Source organism: Nannobrachium achirus (genome assembly GCF_963921795.1).
Source record: "Nannobrachium achirus genome assembly, chromosome: 13".
Classification (NCBI taxonomy): domain Eukaryota; kingdom Metazoa; phylum Chordata; class Actinopteri; order Myctophiformes; family Myctophidae; genus Nannobrachium; species Nannobrachium achirus.
In genome coordinates this window covers 39104732-39128887 of record NC_137833.1, presented here as the reverse complement: position 1 = coordinate 39128887, position 24156 = coordinate 39104732, and the positions used below count along the sequence as shown (strand labels likewise).

Sequence of the window (24156 nt, the reverse complement as noted above, 5' to 3'; positions counted from 1 at the left end):
ATGTTCATACATTTTCAGAAATAGTGGAAATAGCAGATCTACAAGCTCACAACGCGAAGCATTGTGAGCTTGTATATCCGCAATTTCCACTATCAATGTTATTTTTTAAGTAGTAAGTTGTCAAATATGTCAGTAATTTCTTTGTGTATTTAGGTTATGTGTCATATCTGCCATGTGCAACTTCAAAGCCTAAAAGCCAAACAGAAACGTAATTATCAACGACAAAAACACAATTAAATCGTTTATCGCAATGATTTGAGTGACAATTAATCGTCATGTAAAATGTCATATCGTGACAGCCCTGTGTGTGTGTGTGTGTGTGTGCGCGCGCGCGCGCGCGTGTGTGTGTGTGTGTGTGTGTGTGTGTGTGTGTGTGTGTGTGTGTGTGTGTGTGTGTGTGTGTGTGTGTGTGTGTGTGTGTGTGTGTGTGTGTGTGTGTGTGTGTGTGTGTGTGTGTGTGTGTGTGTGTGTGTGTGTGTGTGTGTGTGTGTGTGTGTGTGTGTGTGTCGTTGGGGGGGAAGACAGAGTGAGAGAGCGAACGGAGGAGTGTGGGAAGGGGCAGAGCCTGGATGTCCTCTCCAACAGCACAGATGCCACTAAATAAAATATTTCATAATCCTGCCCAAATCCTCTAATCACCATGACAACAGGCTGCAGGGAGCCAGGGAGTGGTGGTGTGCAGAATGCCCCCCCCCCACACCCCACCTCTCTCTCTCTCTCTCCCTCTCTCCCTCCCCTCTTCCCTTTTTCTCTTCCCTCGATTTGTTTTCTCTTCACTTTAGTTTTTCGTGCTGCCAAGAATGTCCCAATGTTAAAACAGGCTGCAACTGTCCATTATTTCTTAGCGATTACTTTGATTTGTTATTTAAAAATCGAGGACCACGTTTAATTTTTTATTCACTTATTTGTATATCAACAAAATGATTAACAACTTAAGCATTATTTAATGTTTAGAAAAAGGAAAGGAGCTGATTGGGGATTAGGGATTGATTATTAAATATACATAAATATTTTATATAATCGACATGGGTCACAAGTAGGAAATGATTCCATTGGTATTTGATAGATCTGGAATCTAATCGATATCTAACTAGTGCTTCAAATCTTATCCATCAGTATTAATCAATCGGTCAATCTGTCAGCCGGGCAGTGGAACAACTGCAGAGTAGGAGTGCAACAGATCATTAGTAGTAAAAATGGCACATCTACAAGCTTGATCAACAATGAGCTTATGGATAGCTATTTCCCCTATTTTAGCATGACACTGTTGCACTACAAAGTATAAATGTTTTTTTTGTTTAGTTTTCGATTCGTTGATGTACTGTATGTATACTGTATTTTTTTAATAATCCGTGTTTTATTAATCTGCAAAGTAATAGAAGATGGAATAAGAAAATGATCAATAGATGCAGCTCTACTGCAGTATAAATGTTATTGGGACAGTATTTTCCTGAAGCCTTTGAGGGCAGGCCGTGTGTCCCTAAAGGGCTATGGTGGTAATGATGTCAGACATTTAAGTAGGAGAGACGGACAGGACAGAAAGGCAGGAAACCCTCAGGGCACATCGTCGCCGTCGGGTGGAAACCTTGTATGTCCAAAACCTTTCAGTAAATGGAACAAAAATAACTTGTTTCCCAATTGTTATTGTTTGGTCACAAGCTCCAGCTAATACCTTTCCTTGATTCGATGTTTATAATAACCCAGATGGACTTATCCCCTTTGCATGTTTTTCTTTCTTTTTCTATGGTTTTATTATAGCTGCATAGTGCATATCTACGAGCTCACAGCGCCACCATGATGCAACGCATTGTGATCTTGTAGATCGGGTATTTTAGCTACTTTTGTTTGACTGTACACAGTGGGCATTTATGGGACAAATACATGAAAAGTTTAAATATCGTCACTGTCAGGCAGAAACCTTGTATCTCCAAGTTTCAAATGTGTCTTTTTTTTTTCCATAACTTAAAGCCCTACTTCATCAAACAAAAGCGTCGCACAAAAGTAGTGAAAATAGCAGATCTACAAGCACACAACACCTCGCATTGCACGGCGTTGTGTGCTTGTAGATCGGCTATTTTCACTATTTTAAATAGTTTTTTATAATTACAAAAAAAAGGAAGGTTTTCTGGACATACAAGGTTTCCACTCGGCAACGACGATACGGAGATACAAGGTTTCTCTGCCCGACAGCGATGATATACGTGCCCTGTTAGGGGAAACCTTGTCACAAGCAGAACTTTGGCCATGCATTATTAAAGGACTACTGGTGTTTTGTGGTATACTGGAACTATGAGGGGTTCAGGGTGAATGTACAAGCACACATTTACTATTTGTTTTTACCGGTTAATGAACAGGAGTAATAGTAATTCCAGAGAACTTCACATGCGCGCATGGAGACACACACACACACACACACACGCACGCACGCACGCACGCACACACGCACACACTTTAGCCTGACGGCTCCTGCATGGTGATAGGATAATGGAGGCGATGACCTCATGGGGTTATAAGACCTGTTGCCTGGTAACAGAGTGGGGAACAGCGATGAGACACTAGAGAGGGCTACACGGTAGTCACATCACCATGGGTCTGTGTGTGGCTTTGTGTCAACATGCTTGTCGCTGTCCGTGCGTGTGCGTGCACGTGCGTGTGCACACATATGTGCTTGCTATTGACCAGTGTTGACAGGTGTAGGGGAGTAGATGATCACGGTGGATGAAAGTAGAAAGCAGGTCAATCCAGTTTGAGTCAGGGTATTGATTCTATTGAGCTGTGTGTGTGTGTGTGTGTGTGTGTGTGTGTGTGTGTGTGTGTGTGTGTGTGTGTGTGTGTGTGTGTGTGTGTGTGTGTGTGTGTGTGTGTGTGTGTGTGTGTGTGTGTGTGTGTGTGTGTGTGTGTGTGTTCAAGCATGCATGAGTGTGCATTCATATGAACACTTTTTTGCTGTTCTTACCTTTATTGCCCACTGGAATGCGTGCGCCGGAAGCATATAATTAACTAATCTCTCTCTCTCTCTCTCTCTCTCTCTCTCTCTCTCTCTCTCTCTCTCTGTCTGCAGGTATCCGGCCCCAGATCATGAACGGGCCGATGCACCCACGCCCCCTAGTGGCGCTGCTGGACGGGCGCGACTGCACGGTGGAGATGCCCATCCTCAAAGACCTGGCCACCGTGGCCTTCTGCGACGCCCAGTCCACGCAGGAGATCCACGAGAAGGTGACCCCAATGCGGACGCAGAAGTTAATCCTAACTAGGCGAAGAATTTCATAGAAATGTCACACACAAAAACACAGTGAAAATCTGCTATTTCCACTATTTTTACACGACACCGTTGTGTGGCAAAATATGTAATGGGGCTTAAGTGGTTAATCTATGATGATATAAAATAAATGTGCTTCTTGATTATTCGTTTAATGGAAAAAGTAATCAATAGAATAATCACAAAGAAAATAATCAACAGTTGCAGCCATAAAGAAGACCCTATAAGCCGCATTTACTGTTGCACAGTCGCATATCGTCACTGTCGGGCAGAAACCTTGAACCTTGACATTTTTTCGCAAAGTAAAGCCCTGCATCATCATACGTACAAGGCCATTGCACAAAAGTAGTGAAAACAGCCGATCTACAAGCACACAACGCCTCGCACTGTAGATCGGCTGTTTTCACTAGTTTAACATTTTAAAATTATAAATACAAAACAAACGGTTTTGGACATACAAGGTTTTCACTCGACAACGACGATATACAAGTTCCATGATGAATACACACCTTCTGTTCAGAGAGGGGAGACGATCTGTGTATCTCCCGTTTGCATGGTGTTAATAGTATTGCAACCCCTCTCTCTCCCAGTTACAACCTAATGGTTTCATCTCCAGCTCTGATGTCAATGGCTGCTGAAGTGCCGCAGTGTTAAAAAGGGACATGGGGGGGACGGAGGGGGGCTGCTAATGGAAATGCTATATAATTATATTGAGCCAGGGAGAGTGCTGTGAAACATTTCTGTTTCCTTTAACGCCTGGACATGGTGCTGCGCTGGAGCTTGTCTCTAACACGTTGCCCATATATACTTACATCTGTTAGGAGAGAGAGAGAGAGAGAGAGACTGACATTTTAAGGCTGTATCCATTTTGGACAAACGTCAGTGCTATTTCTTTTTTGTTTCCCGCACGCGTGTGGCATTTAGGAAAAAAACTAATTATGCTTTAAGCGGTTACTAATTTGTGACTTTACAATAACGCGGTAATCTTTGATAGTGGATTTCACGGTACTTTTATGCCAGCATTTTGTTTGTCAATGTTTTCACATGGATATGTTGCTTCAGGAGCCATATGCTCATCATTTATAGAGGATAAAGACAGCTTAGAAGAGGAGCAAGGGTTGAGTAAAAATGCTACAGGGCCCTTGGGGGTGGTGGTGGTGGGGCCATTGTCATATTTCATACCACTTCATCTTACCTGAGACATGGCTTCCTATTGCTCGCTGGCTCACACGCACCCAGTCTTCTCTGTCCAATTAAATGATATCTGAGTGAATCCATTGTACAAAGGCACCCTCTGGGAGCAAAGATATTGGCAGCACTCCCACGAGCATAAGTGCTTAGCAGAGGGTGCAGAAGGGGCACCGTGCACGCGCGCACGCACACACACACACACACACACACACACACACACACACACACACACACACACACACACACACACACACACACACACACACACGCACACGCCAATGCATGCAGTGCAAGATCAGTGCCATTATTCTACGGCAGCATGAGCTCGGGGCTCGAGCTCACGGGAAAATAATAAATCACGTGAGACACACAAACAATCACACTGGAGGTTTCTTTTGTGCGGCACACATTCAGGCATGCATGCATGCATGCACATACACTCTCACAACCAAGCAAACAAAACAAAACAACAAGAACACCCTCTGCTGTCTTTATGCCTGCGTTGTTGCCTGAGGATGAGTCGACGTAGTTTGCAAATAAGAGTTGGGGTGGGGGGTCGTTGTCCCTCTTTTGTGCTGCTCCATTCCATGAATTTTCAGAGAGCCATAAAAATTCATGGGACATGAAAAATCTCTCACCTAAAGCCTCTAATCATACATGGCAACTACAAAGAGCAGGCTGAACAAGGTCATTAGCATAACATTACAGAAAAAGAAAAACAGTTGCCTAATTCCGTTTTTACCCTTCATGTGAATGTGAAGTGCTGTGTTGATCATTCGTTATTTACCCCGCTTAACAATCTACTTACGATGCTGTCATTTCCCACAAGCAGCGTAATCTCCGCTAAAACCAGCCACTGGCCAGTTTGACTTTCAGTAATGAGATGAATGCACAATCAGAGAGCCTTGACCTTGAATTTAGCATCCAGCCCCGGCCCCATGCCACTCCAATAAAAGTGTTAGATGGAAATTTATGGCGAGGCTAATCTGGCCGGGTCAAGCTAATGCAGTTAGCGGGGTGTGAATTTAAACCTGTTATATTTACCCACTGCGGGTCCTTTGCAGCAGCCACTTACTTGCTGTGCTTCCTGGGTATCTTTCTTGGCAGCTGTCAGTGGCTAATAATAAAATTGATTGATCAATTGATAGATTGACATATTGGAATGAAAACTCAAGTAGGTCTGCTTACAGAGAAAGCATAGCATGTATCGTATTATGATATCATATTTTCATACATACAGTAGGCCTATCTTGACTGTGATGATGAAGCTAATGACAGCAAAGCTAATGGTGATGTTGAGGTTAAAAGAGGTGGTCGCACCAAATTCTGGGCCCTGGTCACAAGGATTCACTGCGGGCCCCCCATGAATGTTCTTCATAGGGGGAGGGGGTTTAACCCATTTAGACTGGGAACGCATCATTACGCAGTATTGTGTGCTTTAACTATTGAAAAATAGCAGATATACAAGCTCACAGTGCGGCACTCTGTGCCGCGCTTCGAGCTCATAGATCTGCTATTTTTTTTAAATAGTGAAATCTTATTATATTTCGAATCCTTCTATGTTTTTTGGGGAAAAACCTGTTTCTATATCAGTGGTGCTCAAACTTTTTCATGTGAAGGACGCCCAAAATGTATTTGGCCACGGACCCCCATCTCAAAATATTTTGTTCCAGTGACCCCCCCAGAAGCAAAATCTTAGTTACAAATGTTCGCTTAAAAAATACATAATAATATTCAAAGATTTGCACACATTTTCACAACTTTTCAATAGCCAAAGTATACAATAATTAAGGCCCCTCCACCTTGGGCCCTAGTAACTAAGTCCCACTTCCCCCCCCCCTTGTGACACCCCTGGTCTCCTCTGTCCCCCAGGTGCTGAATGAGGCGGTGGGGGCCATGATGTACCACACCATCACGCTGACCAGAGAGGACCTGGAGAAGTTCAAGGCCCTGCGCATCATCATCCGCATCGGCAGCGGTTACGACAACATCGACATCAAGGCTGCCGGTGAACTAGGTACGACCTACAAAGATAAGAAGGAACACAAGAAGAAAACATGGGAGCTGTAATGCTCTCGACGGTGATGTAATGGAAGGCTTAAGCGTCTATGAATTGGTCTGTGTTTGCATGCGAGACATCAACGCGGATCTGTGGCTATTCTCAATTGCAAACCGAGGACACGTGCTAATATCGCGTGAAAAATGTGGAAATGATCTATGTTCATTTTCTATTCATGTGAAATGATCTGTTACGAGCAAGGACAGAGATAAAATAGTGGCAGTGGGGGCTCTCTAGTCTCCACGGAGAGGAACTCTGGAAGGAGGCCAAACCAATCTCAGATTTGTATGTTGAACGCACATAGACGACATATGTAATGGGAATTATTACATACAGGACATATGTTATGGTGCTGATTGCATATGTGGAGCAGCTGTTGAAACATCGATAGGAAATGCGCACTCATTCCATTTTGGACTCCAGAAGCATGTGTTCTTAATCAGCACAGGAGTAACTGTGATCTCCTCATTATCTTCGATTAGTACACACACGTCTTTTACATGCAGACACTGGTGGACATACTGTAATTAGTTCTTACTATGTGACTATGTGAATCATCTCTTTGAGGTACCCTTTTAATCATTCCCACAGATCTTTGTGAAAATTCACCCATCCTTTCTTTATTTTGACCTTGACCTTGATTGTGAACCTGACCTTTTAAACACCCCAAAAACTTGAAATGAAAATGTTACCATCCAATTTCGAGTTATTTTCCTAAAGGACAAACAGAATTGTGCAAAAAACAGTAACTCTAACTACAAAGAAATTTCTCAATGATAAATGCAGATGAATCGAACTTTATACATGCTACCCATTTGTGGGCAAAGGTGTCACAGCTAACAATACAATACAATACAGCCCAATGTGTTTACCTTGATGTCCGCAGTTTCATAAAAGTAAGTTCTGCTTTTTTCATAGGGTGGCTATCTTTTCTGGAGAGAAAATGTTTTAATTGATCTTTTGCGTTTATTCTACGGCGTCTCTCCAGGCATTGCAGTGTGCAATATCCCCTCAGCAGCGGTGGAAGAAACGGCAGACTCCACACTATGTCACATCCTCAACCTGTACCGACGAAACACCTGGCTCTACCAGGCTCTTCGGGAGGGCACGCGGGTCCAGAGTGTGGAGCAGATCAGAGAGGTGGCGTCAGGAGCAGCCAGGATCCGAGGAGAGACGCTCGGTCTCATTGGTTTCGGTGAGCTCTAGTGCAGTGTTTCTTAAACTTTGAAATTCGAAGGTCTCCCCTAACGGGTCCATTTGGTTCCATTTGTACACTGTCAAAGTTACAGAATTATAAGGGTCAATTTAAGGTTCAATGTACAACTTTATTGTCAACAATACCAATTACAAGTAAAAGTGAAGTCTATTGTGTGCTAAAACCAAAACAGCAGCTACAGTCTTAGGGTCGATTCATACTCCACTTTTAGAGCCGAATGTATTTAGGTTCGGCTCTGTCTAAACTATGATAAGGCATTCAGAGGAACCGGGGGGAGGGGGGGGTGTGTAACGTCATTAATTCGGCTCCGAATGACGCCATATCATAGTTTAGACAGAGTCGAACCGAAATAAATTAGGCTCTAAAAGTGGAGTATGAATCGACCCTAACGAATACGAAATTAAAATCAGTGTTAAGAGTATTTAGACCCCGTAAAGGAACCTAGAGAGTCCCTGAAATCCACTTTGAGAACCACTGCCCTAGTGATTCTTATCTCTAGTCTAAGACACTGAGGAAGGAGTGTGAGTAGAGCTTGAGGGCTAGAAAACCCAATTACAACTTAACATGGAATATTCTGCCAGAGAAGAAGCTCAGATTTGTTATCTTAAGTTTTAGTTTACTTGTGGCCCTTTATTACAAAAGCCCCGTTTTACAATTAGGGTGTACATTTTCTCCTCTGCATTTAAAGGAAGTTAGATGTTATAAACCCCCACAAGCCTGCTTTATTCATTGTAGTACTCATCAATTCCAGTGAGGAATGCTAGCAAATATTAATGTTAGTGTTCCAGGTGGTTAGCGCTTATTTTCTGCAGTCATATCACAGCCAGTGTAATTAGAAAGATTGTTAATTTGAACACCCCTCTGAGACATGTATAAAAACAATTATTAGGGGCAGCAGAAAGGAATAGATTGGCTAAGGCAAATGCTTCTGTGAGAAAAACAGATCAAACATTTTCAAGGTGACATTCCAACGATTTCTTTGGTTCCACCTCATCAAGGGGTGGGCTATATGGAAAAACACAATATCACGATATTTCCGCAAGCTGTATCACGATGCACAATTCTTTTTGGTTTTCATGGTTGTTTTTCAAGTTGTCAAGTACAAACACCTACAAGGTAACAAAAACTAAAAGAAAAAGGAGTAGACCATTTAGACCAGTGGTCCTCAATGTGGGGTCCAGGGACTCGACTAGGTTCGTTTTGGGAGGTCTAAATTGATCCTTACATCTATGTTACTCTGACAGTATACAAATGTAACCAAATGGACCCGTAAGTTAAGGGGAGACCTTGACATTTTCAAGTTCGAGAACTAGTGATTTAGACAAAAAATGCAGGTTTAAATGAATTCTGCAATGAATCTCGGTACTAACAATTCAACAGGAATTAATATACGGCTCCCTCATTGTATCACAATATATACGATATCTCTGAAAAGGCATGTATCGTGGAGACATTGTATCGTCTCGACGATAATTATCACCATATCGCACCAGCCCTAACCTCCTCTCTCTGCAGGGCGTTCGGGCCAGGCGGTGGCGGTGCGGGCCAAGGTGTTTGGCTTCAACGTCCTCTTCTACGACCCCTACCTCCAGGACGGCCTGGAGCGCTCGCTGGGCGTGCAGCGCGTCTACACGCTGCAGGACCTGCTCTACCAGAGCGACTGTGTCTCCCTGCACTGCAATCTGAACGAGCACAACCACCACCTCATCAATGACTTCACCATCAAACAGGTACCAGCAGGGTTCCCACCCACGGTCATGAAATTCCTTGAAATATTTTAAAATGAGAAAAATATTTTTCCAGTACTGGAAATGTTTTGGAACTGATCAAGGGTCCTGGAAAGTCATGGAAAGATATTAAGCTATGCATAGTTTTTGGCTATTGATTTTATTTTTACATTTTCTAAAATGTGTATCCTGTGCACTCGTGTCCACTGTCCATATATGGCCTACCTGTGCGCCAGCAAGTATTTCCGGTGGCCGGCAGCCTGCACACATCGGTGTTGTCAGGTATGCATGGCAACCGGTTGTGTTGTGAGTGAGGTCAGACCAGAGCTTTGCTCAGCATCATATAAGATTTTAAAATATTTTTGAATTCCGTTTCATTCCACAGAAACCAGAGGATTCGGTTAGAGGAGACATAAAACGTAGACAGTCGGAAAGAGGATAAATACATTGTCCATTACCCAACAGAACCTAAAACTCCCTATCACAGTCATGTATAGGTGCAGATTTGCTGGTGAATCACCTCTCCAGGAAGGAGTGTGGTCTCAATGTTCCCAGACTAAGGTCTGCTGTTCTGGTTGTTCTCAAATGTCCATAAATGGGCAGATCCCAGAATCCCTCCAGCAAATCACCAGAATTGTAACCAGCCAGGAACCTGGAGACACAGACGAACCACAATATTACAGTCATCAAAGGTTTACCAAGACTTCAACTCAACCAGGGGAAGTGAAGGCACATCAGAAAACTCACATCTGTAAACGGCGTGACAAGAGTTTCAGTAAGCCAAGTCACCTGAAGACACACCAGCGTATCCACACCGGAGAAAAACCTTTCATCTGTAAACAGTGTCACAAGAGTTTTCATCAGTTAAGTGCCCTGAGGATTCACCAGCGTATCCACTCAGGAGAAAAACCTTTTCACTGTAAAGAGTGTGACAAGAGTTTTAGTCTTTTACAAAACATGAAGAGACACCTGCTAATCCACTCAGGAGAAAAACCTTTCACCTGTAAACAGTGTCACAAGAGTTTTCATCAGTTAAGTGCCCTGAAGACACACCAGCGTATCCACACCGGAGAAAAACCTTTCATCTGTAAACAGTGTCACAAGAGTTTTCATCTGTTAAGTGCCCTGAAGATTCACCAGCGTATCCACACTGGAGAAAAACCTTTTCACTGTAAAGAGTGTGACAAGAGTTTTTGTATTTTACAAAACCTCAAGAGACACCTGCTAATCCACTCAGGAGAAAAACCTTTCATCTGTAAACAGTGTGACAAGAGTTTTAGTCTCTTAAGTAGCCTGAAGATTCACAAGCTTGTCCACACTGGAGAAAAACCTTTTCACTGTAAACAGTGTGACAAGAGTTTCAGTCAGTTAGGTGCCCTGAAAATTCACCAGCGTATCCACACTGGTGAAAAACCTTTTCACTGTAAACAGTGTGACAAGAGCTTCATTGAGTTAGGTAAACTGAAGCGACACCTGCTAATCCACTCAGGAGAAAAACCTTTCTATTGTAAACAGTGTGACAAGAGTTTCAGTCAGTTAGGTGACCTGAAGACACACCTGCTAATCCACTCAGGAGAAAAACCTTTCATCTGTAAACAGTGTGACAAGAGTTTTAGTCTTTTACAAAACCTAAAGAGACACCAGCGTATCCACACAGGAGAAAGGCCTTTTTCTCTGGCTGTGTGACCTTGTCGAGGTGGAGAGGCTTAAAATGCCTATACACTGGGATTTTATATGTAAAAATCTAACCTCGGTTCGAAGTGAAGCGGTGAATTTTTATTCTAAGTGTTCTAGAGCTATGAAATCTGTGTTCTAGATCTATACATTCTGTGTTCTAGATCTATACTTTCTATGTGCTTTAGTTCTATATTGTTATGAATTCTAAAATGAATGAATGATTTTGTCTGGAGGGCCAAATTGGCATGTGAAGCTTAACCAATCCTCAATTGGTCAAGCATGCACGGGACATGTATGGGACAGACAAAACTGACCAATCACAGCGCAGAGATGCACGGGACAGGTACGGGACACACAAAGCCACACCTTCAAAAATCATGAACAGTTAGAACTGGCGATTTCTTTACTACTATTTACAGTAACACTACTGGCCCCCATAAATCACATCTTGTCTTGAACTGGTCGTGAATCGTCGGTGATGAAGCTAAACAATTAAACAACCCCTAACTATGATATATATGGGTTGAACTAGTATCCACAATGCCTGGGAAATGTGCTTTTAATAATTTGTGGCTTGCAAATGAAACCTATAAAGACTGGCTAAAGTGAGAAGTGGACCCGAATCGAGCCGACTACCATTCTATGCTTTATTTTTCCTACACTGCCTGTCTTTGGGCATTACTCATAGAAGTAAGAGACTCAATATTGCGCTGAATGACTTGTATAGGCCTGGAAAATGGTTTAAATATTCTGGAAAAGTTTTGGAAATTCATTGGTAAAAATGTGTGGGAACCCTGTACTAGGAACTGCCCAGCGGTGTATCGAGGGGTACACACACTGACCGGAGTAGTGGCTCTCAAACCTTTTTTTGGCTTCAGTTTGCTTGGGGAACTGCAGGAGAAAACCTTTACTAGCTTTTAATGCTATAAATGAATGATAACCAATGTTTTATCATTAAACATAACAGTAAAATATTATTTTCAACTTTTTTTTTTACATACAGTACCCCCTGTAGTACCTCCATGTACTGCCAGGGGTACACATACCTCCATTTGAGAACCCCTGGAGTAGAGAATGTGCAAGCACATGCAGAATTGCACATACACTGTTAATTGAACAAATGGTCCAGGATTGACTTGGTAACACTTATACAGGAGGATTATGTACGTATGTAAACATGCCTGGATACTCACCCACACAGGCATGTGAGAGGACACACACATATGCTCTTATTGATTTTGTTTGATTGATTTCTTTCATGATACACTGATGCTGTCCAATGGTCATCTATTGATCTCCGCTGCCATCTGCAGTCTCATCTGTGAACGCCATGCTCAACTTCCAATTCCATTTGTTTTCTTTCATTGACCCATGGAGCTCTGTAAGGCGTGTATACTGTATAGTGTGCCTCTTCCCTGATTCCACTGAGATGTGCTTCCATTGCCAAGATTCAGTAAAGTTGAAGGGATTATTGTCGTCAGTTCCTATTTAAATTTTTATGCTCTTAATTTATTTTTGTTTTTTGTAACATTTATGCTTATGCTCTGTGTTTTACTTTTGTTTTTACAGTTTATTTGGTGTTATATATATATATATATATATATATATATATATATATATATATATATATATATATATATATATATATATACATATATATATATATATATATATATATATATATATACATATTACATACAATAAATAACTTGGTGTTGTGTGTGTGTGTGTGTGTGTGTGTGTGTGTGTGTGCGTGTGTGCGTGCGTGTGTGCGTCTGTGTCTGTGTGTGTTTGCCTGTAGATGCGTCAGGGTGCGTTCCTGGTCAACTCAGCGCGGGGGGGCTTGGTGGATGAGAAGGCCCTGGCTCAGGCTCTGAAGGAGGGGAGGATACGGGGAGCCGCCCTGGACGTTCACGAGTCGGAGCCTTTCAGGTGGAGAACTTCACAACCATCCATGTCATGGCTCTTTGACCACTCCATTAGTGCAGTGGTTCTCAACCTTTTCAGGCCGTGACCCCCAAAATAATCATATTTGAACTGTGGGCCCCCCACCCTGACTAGCACTAAGAGTTGAGGCATTACATTTTGTATATCAAGGTTTCATTGTGAAAATAGCAGATCTACATGCTCACAACGCCTCGCGTTGCGAGGCGTTGTGAGCATGTAGATCGGCTATTTTCAGAATTTCTGCCTCTAATATTTGATAATTTGGCCAATGTTTAATTTGTCATTTCAGAGGTATTAAAAGGTCCTTCAAATGTCACTTTAGAAATGTGCTATACACTTACATTTTATGTTGGTGTGTTTACTGTTGAGTGAGAAAACAGTGTTGCGCATTAAGCTAATCATCTGGGGACCCCCCCCCAAAATAATTCGGGGACCCCTCTGGGGGTTGAGAACCACTGAATTAGTGGACCGTGGTTCCCCAGGTCTACTAGATTGGAAATAGTCGAAAATAGGCGCCCTACAGTCTTGCAACGCATTGCATGAGCTTGCCTCGCTGAATGCTCTCCCCACACTACGCGCTAATCATTAATAAACCGACAGTGAACCATTATATTGAGTGGATCTAATTCAGTTGAATGGGTTAACAAATTGGGCTAAATGTACAAAGGAAAAAAAATGTCAATGGATTGAATATTTGGACCGAAATAATGCAGTTCCAACAAAATAGTACCAAATAAAAATAGTGGCAAATAAATCCAGCAGCACACAAAGGCAGCGTCATTATTATTTCTCTTTCCCATCTGTTTCTTTCTTCCACTCTCTATTGAACCCTTTCCCTCTCTCTCTCTTCGTCTCCCTTCCTTTCTTTGAACAGTTTCAGCCAGGGTCCTCTGAAGGATGCCCCAAACCTGATTTGTACTCCCCACACCGCCTGGTACAGCGAACAGGCCTCACTGGAGATGAGAGAGGCAGCCGCCACTGAGATACGTCGAGCCATCACCGGTACGCACGTTTCTAATAGCCGGTCTACAAGCTCACAACGCGGCGCAAACTTACATTTGTATTAAATGTGTTAATGGAAATTATTTGATTTTTTCGTTTGAAAAATAAATAATTAATTGTTATGAATTGATGAAATGTATTTTTTTTGTTTGTTTAAACTAAAATCCTTTGAAGAAAATAAAGAATATTAAATAAATGTAGGAAATGGAGAAAAGGTGATAATTACTTGCGAGTCGCGACCCATAAAATTGGTCCACAATCCATAATCGGGTTCCGACCCACTGTTTGGGAAACAGTGCTTTAACACACACACACGCACGCGCGCGCACACACACTCTTACACACACGCACGCACACCTCCCTACTTCACTGACTCTGAGGTGGTCATTAATTCAGGGTTGCACCCGGGGAGTATCATTCATCTGGTTGTCTGTTTAATCTCTGACCATGCAGGCCGGATCCCCGACAGCCTACGGAACTGTGTGAACAAAGAGTTCTTTGTCACCACGGCACCCTGGGGAATGATGGAGCAGCAACAGCAAATGCACCCTGAGCTCAACGGCGCCACCTATAGGTATGGAATGGAATTCACAAGGTCCCGACAGGTCACTGAAGCAGCACATGGCTCACCTGTCACTCTCCCTGCTGTTCACTATAGCTATCTACTCTTATTGAACTGTAAGGAATGGGGAAGAGGTGGAACCCAGTAATCTACATGTTCACATTTCTATCTGTGTTTCTGTTTATCACAGTTCTTTCTTTTGGGTGTATATTAGTGCGGGCTCCCTCATCAATGCCTGCCAAAAATGAAATGTGATCCCCTTGTTAGTTTAGGCTGTTCGTCTCACAGTCTCTATATTGTCTCAACCGGACTGAATTGCTTCTCTCACACAGCCGAGTGAACCAAACCATGGTACAGGCCATAGCAACGGGGGGAATGCAAGACAAATTATATACCTAATTCTCAACCAGGTAAATGAATGCTACCACTGTGTTGGCCCACAGGCCAAGGCCTACCTGTAATATTCAAAGAACAATGACAATTGCTGAAAGCAATAGCCCTTTTCTCACACTTGTACTGTACTTTACCTACTCACCCCCCCTCATTGGATCCCCAAACCCCCACCCTAAAACAGAAAGATGGAAATAAAGCATGTGAAAGCATCACTTAAAAGAAATACACAAAGACACAAGTGTAGTTTGCATCTACAGTTATGATGCTCTTATCCATAGAAACTTGCAATCTGAGCAATGCCTAAACTGTAAACTTTACACTAGCTCACATTTCTAGATTGCAAAAGGAAGAAATACCGTATCTGCACACACTGAAAAAAGAAGCCCCCAGTATTCATGGTTATAAATCTATTGACCTTCATCAGGTATCAAGGATGCCTGACACCCTTGATGCCACCCATGCGCACATTTCTTCCTTTTGTAGTTATTTCCTTATACCTTATTCTGCACCTGAATTGGGTTGGATGTACACACCAGTTCAATCTTGTTCTCATACATTTCTAAACTGCCTACATTTCAAGCAATGGACACGACGTAGTGCAAGATCAAATGTCAAAGCCACAATTCCCTGACAATAAATGTAATCAATATTCCTGTGACCACACACACACACACACACACACAGCGTGCACATATAATACAGTATATATATATATACACATACTGTATATGTGTGTGTGTATTTAATATATATACAGAGTATATACAGTACTGTATGATTGGAAAACCAGTCAGATTGAAAAAGGAGTGCTTGCTTTGAGTTCACCTCGTCAATAAAATAAATGATGTCTCAGAAGTACAGAGACTAGGGGGGGGGGGGAGACGATGATTTACCATTCTGTCCCTGAAGGTGACTTCGCAAAACTCTGCACAGCGACTCGCTCGCCTAAGCTCCCTCTGCGGTAGCTCTCGTGGCTCAAGTCTCCTTCAGACGGCACACCTGCGTCAGTGAAAACGAGTGCACCTTTTTCATTCTCACTGGTTTTCCAATCACAAACACGCGCGTGTGCACACACAGACAGACAGACACACACACACACACACACACACACACACACACACACACACACACACACACACACACACACACACACACACACACACACACACACACACACACACACACACACACACAGGGAAAGAAATGAAAGTCAGAGGGATGGAGGGTGGGTTTTCTTTCAAGCAATAAAGGATAGTGTGACTTTGCTTTCTTGACTCTGGTTGGGAGGTCATAGCGCTGCTTTCAAGCTGGGTGGAACAAAGAATTGTGTGGTTAACTGATAAAACGAGCAGGTTCCTGATGGGAAGGCAGAGCCTGGTGCCTAGTGAGAAGTTTTATTTCTCCCTTGTTTAAACAGGACGTCCCGTCGAGATGTAAGCTCTCTTTTACAAGGCTACATAATGTACAGTACTTATGTAAAGTACAGTTTATATACCGTATTCAATGGGGACCCAGTCTACAGAAAACGACACGCAAAACCATTCTGTTTCAGAGATTTACTGAAATGCTGTAGATAAGGTCTTAACCCATACAGAGAAAGTGATCAGATTAGTTCTCTGGGTACTTTGAGAGGTGTCTATCTACTTAGTGAACCTACTGTAGCATGCTAGCATGGTAGCTATTAGAGGTAAAGAAAAGCACTCTACAAAGACCGGGAGGAAGCTTCCCACGGATGGCCTTGAATATAAAGATGTAAACGCAGGGAGGTCCATGCTATTATCTGTATAACCATATTTATACTGATCTACATGCTCACAGCAAGTCGCAATGCGACAAGTTATGAGCTTGTAGATTGGTGCACGACACAGCGCACAACCAATTATGAATCGGGCATACAGTAAGCCACTTGTCATTAGTAGCAAAGCTCAGGGCGGAATAATAAACTCAAAAGCAGGGAAGATGCAGCATTCATATACATTATTTCACCATAATCCATTATAGACAGAAATGTTGCTTGAACAAGTTTCTTTCTAGCCCAAAACAAAGCCATTGCTTGACTGTTAAGAAAGAAAGAACACATCTCCAATTGAAAGAGAGCTTTTCGTCCCACCATAGGCCAAGATACTTGTGGCTGCGATATGGACCTTGCACGACAGTTGCCTGTAAAATATTTACACCTCATGCAGTTTTGATCTCATAACTCAATTCAGACATTATGCAAATACTCTTGCTAGTAATGTTAGTTTCTTTCTTTCTTTTTCATATCCCTGTCCTCCCCCAGATTCCATACTAGGTATTCTTTAACTACTTAAGCCTGATGTATGCTTCGTCATAGGACGGTGTTGTTTGACTAAAATAACTATATACTCACAATACATACGACAGAGACAAATTAAGCATATAGGCCAAGGCCTTTTTTGATATTTTTTTCCGATAATGACATGCCCAAAATGGGGACCCCAGGCTTAATGTGGTTATGGAATCCATTATTGCATTTAGCACTACAGTATCTCGTGCCACCTTGCACCATTTCAGAATACCATTGCTTATAGAACCAAGATTTTATTTAAGTTTCAAGAATTTGATTTAATAATAATAATAATAGCTTGAAATAATTTTGGTTTCTCAGGAGCAACACATGTTTTTTTAATGCCCATTTGTCATATTTTAATTGGAAAACCTTTTAAAGTGTAATTTGGGTTCCTGTTATTCCTTTATACCTGAGTTGTCTCCACTTTCCCATCTAACAGGTCATAATTATGTGCATTGAGTTTCACGTTCATATTTTCAGTGAAAATATTTTCTAATGGTTTTGTAGGCAAAGGTTTGACCAGCTATGCTCATTAACAGCTACAATATTGTCTCTATATTTCTCTCTCTCTCTCCGAGAGAGAGAGATATTATATTATTGAATGTTGTTTTTCAAAAGTAAAAACAATAAGAAAAAAAAAAGAAAAGAAAGAAAGAGAGAAAGATCTATAATCACACTTGTGGTTGTTGTTCCCATGGTGCCCACTGACTGTGTCCATGTCGCAGGTACCCCCCTGGTGTGGTGGGCGTAGCTCCCGGAGGGACCCCCGGGCCGATGGAAGGGATGGTGCCCGGGGGGGTGCCTATCACCCACGCTCTGCCCTCCGGCACCCACCCCTCACAGGCCCCCTCCCCCAACCAACCTTCCAAACACGGCGACCCCATGAGAGAGCGCATGACCGAGCCGTAGGACTGCTGGGGACGGCAAAGGGGCTGATACTACCCTACGTTGTGTAACCATAGCAACACACCCATCCTCCCAGCCAGCCGCCTGCACCTACTGTACCAGCAGCCTGCCCGCTCGCTGGCACAGCATTTCATTCGGTTTTTTGTATGAAACCACCTGACCCGCGTGAGGACAGTGGATATTACACATGCGCTGCCACTCCAAGGCCTGGGGCTGACATTCGAACTCATGCTCTGAAGTTCTGAACTCTTTTTTTTTCACCCCCTTTGTCTGTTATATTTTGTTTTGTTTTTTTATTTGGTTTAAGTGTTACCGTTAGTTTGATTTGTTTTGTTTTTTTTACATTTTGCCAGAAGGGTCTACTTTGGGACAAGTTGATGACACCCTCCCTGGCGTATCGACCAATGGGAGAGCTTGGAAGGACAATGACTTTGCGTTACTGGCCAGCCTCCTTTCCCTATTCTGCCCTCACTTTGTACTTTAAAGCTTGTGCGTTTGTGTTATTTTCTCCATTATTATTTCTTCTGTTTTATCTTATATTATCTGTCCCTGTTTAAAATGAATATCCTGTCCCTTTGGTCTTTGGTGTGAGAAAATGAATGACGTTACGCATATTTATCAGACAGCTAGGAAAAGTCAGCTGAGGTGGCGTTGGCATTTTCCTTTAGAAATCTGAGCCTGATTATTGCCCATCTCTCACCCATTTTGGATGGTGGACCCTGAATGTAAAGAACATACAAGGCAATGTGTGGGGAGAGCATTCTGGCCCATGAGCTAAGTTGCCCATTTAAACCAAAACAACAAAATGAAGGACTGCCATTAGTAGTTAGTTGGATATTGTATGTTCAGTGATGGTCACCTCAAGTTAATATTTGCTGTTGTGATTTATCAAACTCTTGAACTGACATTCAGTACTGATAGCATTTAATTATTTTTCATTGAGTATAATCTGCAGAATATCTGGATGAAAACAAGCGATATAGCAGCAGTAGGAAACCAGCCAGGCAGGTAGGAAATGGTTTGGAAAAACAAGAGTAGATCTCTTACTGACTCAGGAAAAGATGAGAAGAAAAAAAAAAGAAAAAAAACTTTCCAGTACCCCACCCACCCCACCCCATTTTGTCTGAATCAGAACAGACAAAAGAAAATGGCAAGACTGTATTATTGCTTTTCATGTCTCTCAACCCTTTTCTCCATTGTGGTATTTTTATATATCAAATGAATGTTTTTTTGGTGTTTCAAGATTTTACAGTCCTGTTAGATTTGTATTGCCTTGTGAAACGTTCTCTTATAATCATAGTCTCATGTGAGCTGCCCTCTCCTCCTTATGGTTTTGTCCTTTTGTTTTCCGCTCTAATGAAAGCCAGCTGGAGCGCTGGGTGACATCGCGACCTCCGCGACATCCGCCCTTGTAGAGCCGTGATGTTAGCAAGAGAAAGGCCGTTAGCAGATTGTTTGGTTTTTTGTGTATTTGTATTTGTTTCTTGTACACGGTGAACATATAGCATACGATGCAGTTCAAACATTAAATAAAACATACTGTTCTAATGATGAGCTTTGATACGTTTGTGGACGTGCAGTTTTGTAACTGTTTATGCAGTTAACCGAAACATGTCTGTGGCCTATTGCCCCAGTTTTGTCTGTGGTTCTTTATAGTTGATATATTGCATATTGCATAGCTCCCCATTTTGAAAGTCTATTGTGTAAGGGATAACATCTCGCTCAGCGGTCATTATCGAGTGATAGGAGCCCGACAGGTTGATATGCCACCGACGCGGATGCATATCACTCTATAATGACCGCTGAGCGAGATGTTATCCCGCTTATTGCACGGTTACTTACTAAATAAGTAGTACTGTAGTGAAAGTGTTGCACTGGCCGCGTCCACAGAGCGCAACGTCGCCTCGACGCAAACAAGGAAGTGTTGATCGAGTAGAATCCATATTTGGTTACTGCATTGTCTATTTCTCGCCTCAGATGTTTTCAAAAACATTCTTGAGAGCAACATTTAGTTCTAAATGTCACTGTGTGTTTGTTTTAATGGCTAACATGTTGGATACGGCACAAAATTCACGCAGTGCAGCAGGTGCTCTGAGCCTTTGATTAGGCAATGGTCTGTTATCAAGACATATCAGACCTCTTATTTCCTGGAACTGTTGCATTGAATTAACTACTTAAAGGGATATTCCACTTAAAGAAACTCTGCCTTGCATGGGTCTGCCTCCCCAGGCTCAGGGCCTCTCTACATACACACCCATTGTAACTTCAAACTCCATTTTAACGATGATAGATTCTGGAGGTCTAGTACAAAAGTAATAGTACTCATTATGCATACTTAGTTACTTTACATGTAGATGTATGTGAAAAAATATACGTTCTGTAAAAGTATGTTTGTCTTCATATTTTTACAGGGACACAGACACAAACTGTTGACCTGTGCAGGCTAGTTAGGGGGAATAAAAGCACCATTACAATCTTTATAATAACTAGCCCTTACCCGTTCAAAGATATGAGCTCCAAAATGATGTGCAGTGTGTGGGTTATGGGATGTGCACTGTGCATACAGTATATGAGGGATGGAAAGTAACTTTAACTGGTGCTTGCATGATAATATGTAGGAGCATCAATGTAAGAAATACCCGTTTCGTTTAATGGCTACCCCCCCCAGACACTCACTCACTCACTCAGACATTCGCAAAATTATAGTATAGATAGACATTTAAAGCAGCACTGTGTTTGTATATGTTTGCTTAAACATGTTATTGCTTACATTAAAGTTTAAGAAATAACAATCATCCTTCCATAAATGTATAGACTCAGGGATGTATAGAGTCCCTGCTAGGGTCTTGACTGTATTACTATAGAGGGTGGTATGCGCATGCATAAAGAGAATAGCAAATCTAGTGGCAAAGTGAGTTTAACGTCGTTTAACATCATGTATTGCAACCAGGTAGGACTTTTCTGTTTGGATGTATGGGCTGTCAATGCCAGAAAGTATTTTCTTTCCACTCAGTAGGCGTTGCCGTTCCTGCATAACTTCCGGGTATGATGATGATGTCACCCGCAATATAGGGGAGACAGTGAGTTTCATTTCCAGTCAAAGCTAAGACTGGCCAATCACAGCGCATCCTCACTGGACATTATTCCTGAGAATCTTGGGTAATGAAGTCAAAGACATTGGCTGCCATATTATTTGTGTCCAAACTTTTAGTGGCCATTGATAGATACCCCATACTACATAGTGCTGCTTTTAAGAGCACACGAAAAACTGTGTTTTTTAGTTTCGCAGGATGCTACACACAGAGGAACATTTAGGGATTCAGTATCTAGCTTATGAAGACCTTGGCACATTTCCAGAGCTGGGACTTGAACCAGTGACCTTCTGCTTGCTAGGCAGTGTTTCTATCCACTCAACTGCCCTTTCGTATTAGTATGATGATTGTCAAACATCTTCAGATGAAGGACTACCAAATTAATAATTATGTATTTAGCAACAGACTCACATCTGAAATGGGTTTGTGCCAGGGGATCCCCAAAAAAGGAAAACTATTTTTAAAATGGGCAGTCTATAAGCTCACAATGTGTGGTACATAGTGGCTCACAGTGTAAAGGTGTCCTCAGGTTAAAATCATGCAGTTTGAAGACTAACATCCATGTTAGTGCAGGATCTCTGGACCATATTAACCCAGTCAGGTACTACTACGGCTGCTGTTAGATTGCAGATTGCTATAGTGTGTCAGTCAGTGAAGGATTGGATTTCAATCTTCCAAACATACTTCAGGAAGAATGCCCTTGATTGGATTTAAACCCATGAGCCTCAGCTCACATAGACAGTGTCTTAACACAGGGAGCCACCATGCTGTCTGTGATTTGCTCATGGTCTCTATCATGTTCAACTGTTAAATAGTTGAGCAACGAGGAGAAAGACTTGGGAGGGATTTGAACTCATAAACTCTGGCTCATGTGGACAGCGCCACAGTGAGCCATTACGCTCTCCAATTTAACACAGTTTTCCATCTGTTCCAAGTGTTCTTCTTGATGTTGGTCTCCAAAACATGCTTCAGAGTGAACTTGACTGGCTTTGAACCCAAGGAACTCTGGCTAACAGTGACAGTGTCTTAAACAGGGAGCCACCAAGTTGTCAGAAGATTTCATTAAGTTTCTCTTCTTCTTTGAGTTGTTCTTCTGGTTGTCACTCTTCATTGCTTGGAGGAGGGGGGTAAGGAGAGGAGTCTCTTTAAACAGCATTGTTTTATTTTATTATCTGATAAAGTATATTGGTTTCAGAGTTATCGCACTTTGAAACATCTAGGATTATATTTAGAATTAAGGAGAAAGTTTCTAGACATTTTAAGTGTGCCTGCAACTCGCTAAGTGTGTGCAACCTTGTGTAGCGGTTGGTGTTAGCATTAGCATTTGTTAGCATTAGCATTTGTTAGCATTAGCATTTGTTAGCATTAGCATTTGTCAAAAAAAAGTAGGGTTCCAGGGGTCACACAGCAATGTGTCACACGTATCCACGCGTTCGTCTCGAAGAGCTATACAACATACTAAAAGATAGGCACTATCGGAAAAATAAGACTTAAAATCTATGTTTTGACGACATACTATAGTCTTATGTAATTTTGGGGGTTTTGCAGACAATCTGAAAAAAAATGAATTAATGTCATATCCACGCGTTCGTCTCGACGAGCTATACAACATACTAAGACACGGGCACTTAAAACCTATTGGTTTCCGAGTTATCGCACTTTGAAAAATCTAAGATTAGATTTAGAATTAAGGAGAAAACTTCTAAGACATTTTAAGTGTGCCTGCAACTCGCTAAGTGTGTGCAACCTTGTGTAGCGGTTGGTGTTAGCATTAGCATTTGTTAGCATTACCATTTGTCGAAAAAAAGTAGGGTTCCAGGGGTCGCACAGCAATGTGTCACACATCCACGCGTTCGTCTCGGCGAGCTATACAACATACTAAAAGATAGGCACTATCGGAAAAATTAAGACTTAAAATCTATGTTTTGACGACATACTATAGTCTTATGTCATTTTGGGGGTTTTGAAGACAATCTGATTTTTTTTAATTAATTTCATATCCACGTGTTCGTCTCGATGAGCTATACAACATACTAAAAGACGGGCGCTTAAAACCTATTGGTTTCCGAGTTATCGCACTTTGAAAAAGCTAGGATTAGATTTAGAATTAAGGAGAACATTTCTAAGACATTTTAAGCGTGCCTGCAACTCGTTAAGTGTGTGCAACCTTGTGTAGCGGTTGGTGTAAGCATTAGCATTTTTAGCATTAGCATTTGTTAACATTAGCATTTGTTAGCATTAGCATTTGTTAACATTAGCATTTGTCAAAAAAGTAGGGTTCCAGGGGTCGCACAGCAATGTGTCACACATCCACGCGTTCGTCTCGATGAGCTATACAACATACTAAAAGACAGGCACTATCGGAGAATTAAGACATAAAATCTATGTTTTGACGACATACTATAGTCTTATGAATTTTGGGGGTTTTGAAGACAATCTGAAAAAAATGAATTAATTTCATATCCACTCGTTCGTCTCGACGAGCTATACAACATACTAAAAGACGGGCGCTTAAAACCTATTGGTTTCCGAGTTATCACACTTTGAAAAATCTAGGATTAGATTTAGAATTAAGGAGAACATTTCTAAGACATTTTAAGTGTGCCTGTAGTTTTAAATTAAGATTCACTTTCAAAATAAATCATGCGCGACGGAATTCTTTTCCCAGAGTACGAGTAGATGCGCACCGGAATTTGGACGTCGGCACACATACTTATCTCCCCGTTCTGCAAAGTCGGTGGGGGTGCGCAGAAGCAGAAATCCACAACGGTGGTCTGGGCCTGGGGGTCAGTGGTGGGGGGGTGCGAGACAGCA

General features: G+C 42.0%; 1 protein-coding gene across 2 annotated transcripts in view; it reads left to right on the top strand.

Moving 5' to 3' along the window:
• Nucleotides 1–19811, top strand: part of LOC308297523 (C-terminal-binding protein 2-like) — a 115720-nt gene extending 95909 nt beyond the window's left edge. Inside the window, exons 3-11 of one of the 2 annotated variants that reach the window (XM_080740955.1) lie at nucleotides 3062–3216; nucleotides 6323–6467; nucleotides 7498–7704; nucleotides 9241–9455; nucleotides 12931–13061; nucleotides 13951–14078; nucleotides 14532–14652; nucleotides 14973–15050; nucleotides 18070–18198. In XM_080740955.1, the coding sequence (XP_080597081.1) occupies nucleotides 3062–3216; nucleotides 6323–6467; nucleotides 7498–7704; nucleotides 9241–9455; nucleotides 12931–13061; nucleotides 13951–14078; nucleotides 14532–14652; nucleotides 14973–15039 (1169 nt within the window). In that variant the 3' untranslated portion in view covers nucleotides 15040–15050; nucleotides 18070–18198. Of the gene's footprint in view, nucleotides 1–3061; nucleotides 3217–6322; nucleotides 6468–7497; nucleotides 7705–9240; nucleotides 9456–12930; nucleotides 13062–13950; nucleotides 14079–14531; nucleotides 14653–14972; nucleotides 15051–18069 lie in introns of both variants that reach the window. The other variant, XM_080740954.1, reaches the window with a different exon arrangement.
• The last annotated feature ends 4345 nt before the right edge of the window (nucleotides 19812–24156 follow it).